The sequence below is a fragment of the Lepidochelys olivacea genome (genome assembly GCF_965140295.1).
Source record: "Lepidochelys olivacea isolate rLepOli2 genome assembly, chromosome: 5".
Classification (NCBI taxonomy): Eukaryota; Metazoa; Chordata; order Testudines; family Cheloniidae; genus Lepidochelys; species Lepidochelys olivacea.
Window position 1 is genome coordinate 68897295 of NC_140415.1, and position 12231 is coordinate 68909525.

The 12231-nt window shown below is 42.0% G+C and overlaps 1 protein-coding gene across 1 annotated transcript in view; it reads right to left on the minus strand.

The window, feature by feature from the left end:
- FBXL17 (F-box and leucine rich repeat protein 17) overlaps window positions 1-12231 on the minus strand; it is a 488246-nt gene that overhangs the window by 13388 nt on the left and 462627 nt on the right. The window contains exon 8 of the mRNA XM_084629250.1: window positions 8957-9099. Coding sequence (XP_084485376.1) covers window positions 8957-9099 — 143 coding nt within the window. The remainder of the gene's footprint in view (window positions 1-8956; window positions 9100-12231) is intronic.

Here is a 12231-nt window from a genome sequence, read left to right on the forward strand (position 1 = left end):
AACCTTTTTCTGGGAAGACCCAGGGCGAGGTGACACAAAAACAACATGTTGTATGCAGTATTCTTGCAGGGAACTCCACAGACCTGGAGGGAATGGAATTCACCACTAGATACCATAGGTATGCCAGGGGGCTGCAATGCAGCCCATCCATGAGCACTATTTCTGCCTCTGGTCTGGAATTGTGACCATAGCTCAATTCTGCCTCCTATGTGGGGGCGGGGGGGTTGAATCATTGGAAGCTCATAAATGTTGCCCCTAAAATCTACCTGTTGGCCTCCCTGTTCCCTCTCTGCTGGTCTATCTAGGGCTGGCACAGAGCTCTTCTTAATGGCATGCAGGAGGTGCAGATCCCTCTGCCCTCACGTGGCCACTCTGCCCACAGAAGGGCTATGGGAAGCTGAAGTTGGCCTTGTGTGGACTCCTTTACACCTGGGAGAATTCCATCTTATTTCTGTCTTTAGTTTATTAGTGTCTGAACTCTTACCCTGTTAAACAATTAAAAGAGATGTGGGGAATGACTTAGGAGCCTAAATTACATTTTCAATAGCTACTTAGACACTTAAAGGTATTTAGGTGACCAACTTCTGTGGGACTTAGGTGCCTAAATATCTTTAAAAATCTGGCCATTAGGAGCTTATCTCTCATTGAAAGTCAATGGGATTTAGGTGTCTAATTGCTATGTCACTTTTGAAAATTTTGGTACGTAAGTCATGTAGGTGCTTTTAAAAATCTTTACCCATTGGCAATAAAAGCCAGGTTTATCAGAAATGCCCCACTCCCCTTCCTCACCACTACAACTAAAAACCTGAAGAAATTCCTATTTCCAATATCTTCTAATATATCTAGAGTTATATGTATCAGATTGTTAAGGGGAACAGTAGTTCCTTTAATGTAATTATTTTTCTAGAGAAATGTATGTCTGCTGAATATTTTTACATTACATTAAACATTTTTTTTTGTCTCAGCAAAAACCAAGAGCTGTACAGCACAACTACTACTGGTAGTTTTAAAGGGATTTCAGCATTATCTTAGTGGCCTTGGGCCTTATTCTTTTATTGATTTGACTAAATAATGAACTCTGATGTTTAGAAGATTGGGTTTAAAATGCTACAATACAAAAACCCAACCTAAATAATCTTCCTCATTACAAGGATATAATGTTAAGATTGACATTTCTCATGAGCATCATGAAAACAATGACATTTATTTTAAAGCAGTGAATATTTTGCTCCTGAGCTGTGCACGTTAGGAGGCAGGCGCACAGGGGGAAAAGAAAAAGAAGGTCATGGCACTGGCAGTTTGATGAGAAATGAATTAATTTGATTATTTTCATGGTGTGGATCAATAACACTCTGGCTGAGACCCATTGCCCAAAGGCAGTTAGATAATCAATGGAATCAAACACAGCACGCCTTTACCCAGCCCTGCAGCTTCTCTGATCTTTTCTGGGAGGACGCTTGACGCCTGTGTAAGTCTAATTTATGTCAATTGCATATCAAAGAAATTCCAAGGAGATTTAGTCATAGGGTATTTTAGTGGTAACCATTTAAAATCTATTTATATATGTTCCTTATGCAACTTTGTGTTTAAGAACGTCTCTCTTGAATGCATGGAAATTCCTAGAAAAGCATAACACACAGTACCTACCTAGTACTGATTTTGCTCTGGGGGGGGGGGGGGGGAGGCTAGTCAGAAGGGGCAAATCTTCTCACCTCCCCCAGACTGCAAACTCATACAATATAAAGACATGGATTTTAATCAGAAAGACATGCAAATAAATCTTTCTCCACGCTCCAAGAATTTGCTTTAATGATGCCCCAGATACCCGGATGCTGGCATTTTCAACCTAAATGAGCAGTCATTGGAAAAAATTAGTTCTGCACAAAGCTGGAAAAAAAAGTGAAAGAAATTATTTTGTTCTGTAACATCTCTATTCAGTTGCTGTGGGAAAGGGCTTGTCATCTTATATCTGCCAATTTCACATTGCCTTTCAACACGTGAAATTCAGGGATGGTGCTTCTAAGATTCCTTACTTAGTTCACGCCTTCTCAGGCTGCTACTTTTCTTCACACCAAGGCTCCACAAAGAAGTAAAAGGGTCCCCCCATGGTACTCCTAGCACCACAATGTTTGCTCTACAGAATTAATTCAATTCTCAGAAAGCTTTGGTTACCCAATACATTTTTTTTAATTAATCCTGAACACTGTTTTTCCATCTGTCCTGCAACTTTCTCAGAGATTTTTATTCCTTGCAGTTCAGTTGCCTTCCCAAATGTTGCACAATCTTTTTGAAAGAAACTAGGAAAACATAAGCCATCAATTACAGGAATACAGATTATGCAGTATATGTGGTTTAGCTGCTGTTTGATGTGGTAAAACTTGTTTTCAGCATCAAGGCAATTGATTGTCTATAGCCACTGAAGACCGGATAAACCTATTGCTCTTATTAGATCCCTGTTGATTGTACAAGCAGTTTTAACTAATCCACAAAATAAATATATGTAAAATTGATCAGGTGGTTCAGGGTTAGCTCTAATTCCCAAGGTCAAGTAACGCTTTGAACAATTTCTAAGTACATAATCTTAGCCCAATTCATCAAAGGCAACTCACACACTGTTTTCTTCTATTGGCTCTAACAAAACACTAAAGTTTAGGAGATTAAGTAGAGTCAGCTTCAAAAACCAGAGCAATTCTTCTAACATGCTTATCCTCCCCTCAATCTGGAAAACTATAAAAGCTGAGGCTGTGTGATGCTATTTAAAACTTTACAGTTGAGCTGGAATTTTTTATTCATTGCTGGCTGAAATACTTTTCTTCACTGCTCTCCACATCACAACAAATTCATAGCATAGTTGTCGTGCACAGATTGTTTTATGATAAAAATGTGGTTCTAAAACTTGTATCCAATTAGGGCTGTGCTTGTTTCACAATGTGGTTCACAAGCTGAACTTTGGTTCACAGGGGACTGAAAGAAATAATCCCTGTATGTTCACTAGGAGATTTGAGATCAGAGGTCTCAAACCTCCAAGGACTCATAGTCATTTAATCTCTGGTCCCATGGACTCTGGCATAGGCTCCACTTCCCCTCTTTCCCGTGGATGCTCGATCCCCCCTCTGCCCCCAGCCCCACCCCCACTCCACCTGTTCCATGAGGCCCCGCCACTTCCCGACCCCCATTCACCACTTCCCCATCCTCATTCCAACCCCTTCCCCAAAGTCCCCATCCCAATTCCCCCTCCGCTCCGCCAATATTCCAACTCCTTCCCCAAATCCCTGCCCTGGCCCTGCCTCTTCCCCACCTCCTCCGCTGAGCACGCCACGTTCCTGCTCTTCCCCCACTCCCAGAGCGTGCTAACGCTGCCAAACAGCTGATTGGCGGCGGCTGGGCGGGAAATGCTGGGAGGTAGGCAGAGGAGTGGGGATGCAGTGTGCTTGGGGGGCAGGGAGGAGGAAGAGGTGGTGAGGAGGTTGAGGGGAGCTTGGCTGCCGGTGGGTGCAGAGCACCCACTAAATTTTACCCAGGGGTGCTCCAGCCCTGGAGCACCCACAGAGTCAATCCCTATGGACTCTGGGACCTTCTCCTCTTAACTGAGACTTCTTTGAGAATGGAGTGAAAAGGATTATGTGAAGGGAAGGAAGGGAGGATGGCTGTTGGAGGGAGGTTCATTATTTTTAACAGATGTGCAAACAACCTCTGCCCATGTTCACCAAACTTTTGTGAGTGTGAAATGAGCAGAGGTGGGTGAATTGTTTTCAACAATTTTTTGTGTGTGTGCTGAAAAATGCATTTTTCAGGTCCCAAAAATATTCACCAAATTCAGGTTGAATTTGACAAATAGTTTTGGTTGGGAATTTTTTTTGAAGAGTTGAAACATTTAGTTTCTTTTAAAAATTGATTTGAAACAGCGATTCAATTTCAAATTTGGCCAATTAAAAACAACAAGAGAAACAAAACAGGAAAAGCACCTGAAATGGCTGAATCAAAACAAAAACTTCAGAAAAATTAGTTTGAGTCAACTCAAAATGTTTATGCTGATTTGAAACACAACTTTTGGTTTTTTTTTGATTCAATGAAAACATTAGGAAAATGCTGTTTTCAGTTCAAATCGAACCAGAAAGTTCCCCCCAGCCTGATTTTTCGGTTCATCTTCAAAACAAACAAAAAAAACCCCTCAACAAACCCCATTATTCACTCATCTCTAGACCTGAAGACTCTGAAAGCAGGGGCCCAGTTTCAGGAAAATATAATTATTCAAGAAAACACTTGACCATGTGTTTTCCTTAGACACAAGCTTAAATGTGTTTCTGACCAGAGTGTGATTAAAGTGAGACCAGGTCTGATTTTGAGTACCTTTATAGAATTGAGCAGCTCACACAGCTCTGTATCCAATCGATGTATGTTTTAATTATGCTTTCTACCTCTTCTTTTTATAGAATGGACAGTGAAAAGGAGGAAAAAGGAGGAAGGAAAAGGAAGAGATTTTTTTTTTTGGATAAATAGGTTTCATTGTTCTTATTTCTGACTGAACCCAAGAGGTTGTAAATGAAGCTAAAACAGAAAAAGTCTCAGATTAAGAAAGTTTGCATTTTGATACAGTTTAAACATTCAACTAATCCTTGAAAATACATTTAGATAAATACATTATTTATATAAAGCAATATACATTTCAATTGAGATTAAAGAGAATTCAGATATGAATGCTGTAGCTTTTTTGTTTACCCTCTCTCCCTCTGATCAGTGTGCCTATTTTCCCAGCTTGTCCCACTAAACTCTGACATTTTGAGTCTGGACTTCCTGATGTGAAAATTCATTAGCTCTAGCACAGGATAATCCCAAAACCCTTCTTTCCCCAAAGTCTCCCACTGCACATACCATGAAGTTAAACTGCCTAAACCCAAATTTGGGTGGAATGTTCATATCTTAGATTTACCAACTTTTGAATAATTGTAAAATTATAGCTGAACATTCTTTTTTACAAAATTCATCTTTACAATTATTTTTAATGGAAAAAGCAGTAAGTGCTGACAATTTTAAAATACTCCATGCGATTAAGTTTTTTACTCCAAAAGGTCATGAATTCAAATTCTCATAACCTTATCTCAACATCCACATTCTTGATTCATATGTTTATACAAAGGTGATCAAGAGAATGGAGCTACAGAAAATAATTTCCTTTGAAAGTAACACTACAGCATTTTTACAATTCTTCTACTTTTTTTTAAGACAGACTGTTATATTAATGATATGAGACATCAATCATATATCAAATCAGAAAAGGATAGCTTGTACACAAAACTTGTGTTAGCGCTCAGAGCCAGTAGCGTAAGGATGCATGTCAGAAATCTAGGTCAGCAAAAAGATATGCTCTCTTTCTCTCTGTGGCTAATTCCTATTTTAAACCTGCAAATACAACACGCTACAAGAGTTACCACCATAACAATGAAAGGCAAAAAAGGTTACCTACCTTTCCATAGCTGTTGTGGAGTTGTGTTGTACATATCCATTCCATTATAGGTGTGTGAAGGCCTTGTGCTCAGATGCCGGAGAACTTTTCCCCTCAGCTGTACCCATTAAGGTGGCTTGAATGCCCTCTACCACCACACATCACTGCATGCTGGTACAAGAGGGCGGAGCTGCCCACATCCTCCCTCAGTTCCTTCTTAATAGATAGCACATAGCTATCTGATGTTTATGAGTCAGATCCTGCAAGAACCACAGCCCTTGAGTTTGTAGAGTTCTGATGTATGCCCCCAACCTAGGGATGAGGCATCTGTGACCAAAATGAGCTCTGGCTGCGGAGAAAGAAAGGGATACCCACACAAACATTCCAAGGATCCGTCCACCAGTCCAGAGAGGACAAAATTACCCCTGGAACATGAATCACTCTGTTTAGACGATGACGACAGGGGGTATACACTGATGTTAGACATCCTTGAAGCCGACTGAGGCATAGTCTCGCGTGTCACACCATGTAAGTACACGTGCTCATGTTCTCCAGAAGTCTGAGGCAAATGTGCACTGTAGTAATAGAATGTGCTTTCAGAACCAGATCTAGAAGTGTTTGGAACCTTGACTGAGGCAGAAATGCTCTGGTTTGCATAGCCTTCAGTAGTGCTCCAATAAACTCTTTGTACAGGTTTTACAATTGATTTGTCTTGACTGAGTAACAGACCTAGGGCACTGAAGGTGGATTCAATGATGGCCCTGCTGGACAGCACTTGACAGCATCACCGGCTCCTCACCAACCAGTCATCCAGATAGGGGAACTCATGGATTCCCTATCTTCGCAGATATACTGCTACTGGCACCATGCACTTTGTGAAAATGTGAGGGGATGCTGATAGGCCGAATGAAAGTACTTTGACTTGGTAATGTGTTCCATTTGCTATGAACCTGAGGAACTTGGGATGCTCTGGACACATCTCTATATGGAAGTAAGTGTCCTTGAAAGTTGAGAGCAGCACCCCAGTCGCCCTGTTCCAGGGAAGGAATTATGAAAGTCAGGATAACCAGGCAGAACTTAATTTTCTTCAGGTACTTGTTTAACTCTCTTAGATTTAAAATAGATCCAAGACTTTTCCAAAAGGAGGGACGGCCCCTCAAATGGCAAACCCTGGATGGTCTGCTGTACTTCAGGGGGGAGACCAGAAGTTTGCAGACACAAACACCTCCTCACAGAGATAACAGATGCCATGGAACAAGCTGCTAAGTCCGCCGCATCCAAACTGTCCTGAAGAGCTGTTCTTGCCACCAGCTTACCCTCCTCTATCATGAGAATGAACTCCTGCCCGGAGTCCTCCAGTAGCCTGTCTTTAAACTTCATTATGTTTTTCCACAAGGTGAAGTTATAGTGACTTAGTGGAGCTTGCTGGTTAGCAATTCTTAGCTGTAGACCTCCTGTTGAATAAAGTTTACGGCCAAACAGACCAGCCTCTTTGATTCCTTATTCACTGGCACCAATGCTTGGCACCAATGCTTGCCTCTCCCACTCATTAGTTGCTGCCACCACTGAAGGGTCTGTGGATGGGTGAGAGTAGAGGTGTTTGAAGCCCTTAGAAGGGACACAGTATCTCCTCTCTGCCCATTTTGCCATAGGCAGGTGGGAAGAAGGGGTCTGTCAAAGATTTTAACTGGTTCCAAAATTGCTTAGTTAATCAGAAGCACCACTCTGGAGAGTCCTGCAAAAGCTAAAATGTCCATTATCTTGTGGGATTTCTCGCAGACCTCTGCCACTTGAATGTCTAAAACAAGGCCACCCCTTTAAGCAGTTCTTGGTGAGCTTTGTTATCCTCTGGGGTGAAGAATTGCTCACAATCTCTACAGCCTCATCTTGTGATGAGGAAGAAGCTGCACCAGGATGCTGAGGCAATGGCTGATCTGCCTCTTGTGGTGGAGGAGCTGTCTGAGCAACTTCCAGTTGCTTGGTGCCTGTACACTATCTGTGATGCCAATGATCTTGGTGAACCCTCAAGGAAGTCAACTCAGACAGGTGAGGAGAGGTCCTAACAGGGAGAGGGACACCCCATGATGTCCAGAATGACCATTAACATGTGGATGGTGGGCCCCATGGTTGCACATGCCATTGTCCCTTGTGATGTGCCCAGCGTTGGAACTGCTGGAATATCCATGGACCACACGCCTCTGATGGAGGGTAAGCTTTCTAGCTAGTATGGGACAAAACAAGCCTCAGTTCTGTATCTGACAAAGATGAGTGAGTCCTGCGAAAATGGTGGAGCAGAACCCATGTGGACAGGAGACAGGTAAGCCAAACCTAGAGATGGTGGTACAAGGGACGTTAATGGCGGCTTGCCCTTGGAGTGTACTGGCCTCCCAGGTACCAGAATTGGGATCAGTACCATATGCTCTTGCAGAGCTGGCATAGGTACTACAGTTATTGGTACGAGTGGAACACTTTCTGCATTGCCAGGGACACCGGTACTGAGAGGTTAAGTAATTCTCTGGCAGCAGTGTATGCTCCCGGCATCATCTGTACTGGGATTGGGTCTTGGGTCTGTGAATAGAAATTTCAGGGGATGGCCTTGGTGGACCTGGGATAGGTCCCAGAGTCGACAGAGTCTTTGCAGCAAAGGAGTGCTCCACTTCCTCTCTCCCAGAGATCTTGCTTTTAGCTGGCCTTGGTACCAAAGGTCTTCTTGGACAAGGTACCATGTCCTTGGCAGATCTGTCTCTCTTCTTTGGTACCAGACACACAGAGCATGGTGTTGAAGACATCTCAGTAGGGGAACTCTGCACTGATGGTGCCGCACTTGGAGTATACTCTGGACCCAAGGGCTCTGATGGAGGAGGTGTGCCACCTCCATAAGGAGACACTTAAGTCTCGCTGCGCTGTCTTTTTTTGAGTGAGGCTTAAATCTTCTGCAAATGTGACACTTGTCACTGATGTGGAACTCCCCAAGATATTTCAGGCAGATGAGGTGTGGGTTATTGGTCTGGCACATGACTGGCAAGACTTGAACCCCAGAGAGAGAGGCATGGCTCCAGTCCCAGTCTCAAAAATCAAATCTGGTCCAAAAGTGACCTAACAACTAAAACCTAACACTAACTATACATTATATCTAACTACGTACTAAACAAGAAACAGACTATATACAAAGAGTGAGGGAAATAAACTTGTGCTAGCCAGACTGGAAGCACTCCAACAACCATCACTGGTGGTAAGCAGGAACTAAAGGGGATTGGAGGTAGCTCTTCCCTCTTACGCCGGCACACAGTGGTGCCCAGTGGCAGAGTGTGCTTAAGTCACTCCAGTGGGTACCGCTGAGGGAAAAAGTTCTCCAACAACTGTGCATAAGGTGCACACACCTGCAATGGAATGGACATGTGCAATCACTCGAAGAAGAAAGATATTTTTATAGGAAAAAATAAACAAGTCTGTCTCACACATTCCATACATATACTCAGAAGCCTACATCCGCTTTTCACAGAAGCTGCTTACCTTATCGCATCTCATCAACCCTAAATATCTGAGAGACTTGCTGCTTTGTGCAATTTGGGTGGCTCCCTGATCTGTAATTTCTTTACACCACCCAACATCCACTGTCTCTATTGTCATGCTGTATCGTCCAATGGCTATCAGGGCTGTAAAAATAAGAAAGACAAAGTACAGAAGTTAATAGCAGAGATGGAGGAACTAGGTTAAATAGACACATGCACACACTTGAAATCATGCAATTGGAACTAAACTCCTCCTAGAGCATTTTTCATAATTTTTCCTGGGAGCTAAGTTTAAAATATCCCTTAGAAATATGCTGTACAGCACATAGCTTTCTCTACTCATCTGCATAATGTTTTCCTTCTGATAAACATTTTCTACATTAATACTTCACTTCTACGTAACAACCTGTATATTTCCAAATTAGGAATTAAAAGCATTAATTTAATATTTAAAAGTATATTCTAGTGAAAGAAAGGAAATGTGTTATGGTGAATTACAAACAATTAATTAGAACTCTTTCTCTGAATTATTTACAGAAAACAAATAATGTAATGTTAAAAATTATCAGAGTAACTCAATTCAGTTTCTGTTATTGGAGCATTTCCCCTCTAAACCACAAACAAACAAACAAACTTACTGTTATTTGTATTATATATTGTCAAAGTGCTACAAGATATATTATCCCACTAGATAAGACAGTAGATGTTTCTAGAGATCTGTTAGCAGAATTGTATACTGTATGGACTCCTTCAATTGATTTTCTGAAGGATCAATCCATCCGTGAAATAACTATAGAATACGAGACAATTCCACCAGACTCTCCTGCGAGAACAACTGAGATTATATTCCTTTTATGAGCAAACACTCTGCTACAGGGTTGCCAACCTGATAAACAATTACTACAGGAATATTCAGAGAATAATAGGGCATTTTATGACTCATCAAAACAAGTTTTTAAAAAACTACAGGTAGCAGATGTTGTTCAGTGTGCATAAAGTTTTCTATAACAATATAGTCTATAGTACACCACTGTTGCTTTTCATAGCTTGTACTGATGCTGTAACAACAGTAGTTTGCTGCACCTTAGAATTGCCTCGTCAGTGACAATTTTTTAATAGAAATAAAAAAAATTGTGAACATTTTTTGTTACTTATGCTATGTCTAAGATTTATTGTTATTCATGGCTTCTGCTTGTTTTGAAATATAGATCTTTTTAAACTTAATACAAAATCACATAGTAATAGCTACAGTTTTTTGGAAAAGGAATTACAGTTGTGTCCATTGTTATAAACTGTGAAGTAAGTTTCTTGCTGTGCTTCCTATGGGCATATCAGCTTCTCCCATATAACATTCTTAATGATGAACATTTTTATTTACCAAACTCCACAACTGTTGCAGCATATTTTCCCTCTTGCATTGCAGAACTGGTGCAAATATGTAATGGGCAGGAGCATGTTCTAGCTGGTGTGAGGAACCTGGGGATGCATAGGCAAAACAAGGCCTATCTTGCAGGCCTTACTATATTTATGAGTAGCCTGTCTGCCTTGATCATCCTCCCAGCATCTCTAACCCACAAACTAGCAGATTGGTTATTTCCGATGCCATGCTGCCATTGCCCTGTTCTCTCCAAGTGTGTGTGGAAATGCTACAGTAATGTTATGCTGGGTATAGGGTCAAACCTTGTGAAGCTGATGGGTGTAACAGTCATCCTTCATTCAGGATAAATGTAAGAAGTGAAGCTCCTTTTGGAGTCAAATAGCGGAAACAATAGAAACCACTGCCCAAAACACAGGCCATATGCAGGACTGGTCAAGAGCTGTACTATGTGGGCAGAGTTGTTTTACTGAGGGTTAAACGCAAATGTAGAGGGCTGGGTATTGTTTTGGTGGAGTTGAGTGTGTGTTTGAGCAGATGCAGCCAGAAACACCACAGAAACAATCAAGAAAACAGCAGGAAGCCAAGGACAGCCAGAGAAGCACTTGCAGTATGACACTGATAGTAAGCTAAGAGAAAGAGCTTTTTGGGAAGAGTGCCAGATGAGGCGGCTTTGGAATACTGAGAAAGGAAACTTTCTTCTATTGTTTGATTCCTACTCTGTGAATGGTAACAGGACTTTTTATATATTCTTTGTAAATAAACAGGATTGCACCACAGAAATCCTGACTCTGTCGCCTCCTAATGGAAACAACCTGTCAAGACCCCGAAAACTGGCTATCCAACTGGGCAAAAAGGGATCACATTAATTTAATCCTTTAACTGGCATCATTAATTTATTCTGCAATTTGTTGCATACATTAAGACATGGTTTCATGGGCAGATTTGATGTAGAGCATCAGCACTCCAGTTCTATTCTGAACATTCCCCTGGGGCCATTCCTTCTGTTTCTCTATCATCTCCAAAAATTACTCCTGGGGGAATTCTGTGCTACTGTGCAATGCAGAATTTTGCAGAAATTAATATTGTCTGCACAGAATTTCCTTTTCCCCCACCACAGAAATGGGCTGCAGAGATGTTGCCTGCCACTGGGACCTGACAGAGGCCAGCTCGCAAATAGAAGACAAGGATGGTGGAAGGGGGAGGGAACTGGAGGGTTTCCAGCAGTTGCTGTTCCTAGCATGTCCTGAAGGATGAAGGTGGCAGCATGTAGGAAACTGTGCAAGCCTGGTTCCCAGCATCAAGCTGTTTCTCCCTCTGAATCCCTGGACTCTAGAAGGGTAGGGTCTGTCATTATCTGGGCTGGGGGGGACCTGGCTGCTGGACTCATGGGGGGTGGTGTGAGGGTCTGGGCTTGGGGAGGGGCCCGCTGCTGGGCTCTGGGTGGGGGAAGAGGGGGCCTCTCAGGGAAAGGGGGTGTGAGTGTCTGCCTCCCTCCTCCCCAGCTGGGCTCCGGAGAGAAGGGGTCAAAGAAGCAGAAACTGGGTTGTTGTAGGGGTTTCTTTAACTCTCTACTCATGGGGGAATTTGTGTGTGTGTATGTATTGTTACAGACATACTTGCTGACAGGTATTTTGAAATAAATTACCAAAATAATTGAAACTGGTGTGATTATATAGTGTTATTTTGATAAATAAAATTTGCAGAATTTTGCAGAACTTTTAATTTTTTGGAGCAGAATTCCTTCAGGAGTAAAAAATGTACTGCTAACACAGAGTGGCTAATGGCAAGTGATGTGGTGGCAGGAGAGCACATAGCTTTGTTGCATTTCTCCTCTACACAGCCCTTTTATGTGTCATCCTTATGAAAACAGAACAGAAAATTATAAATTTTCTACAGAA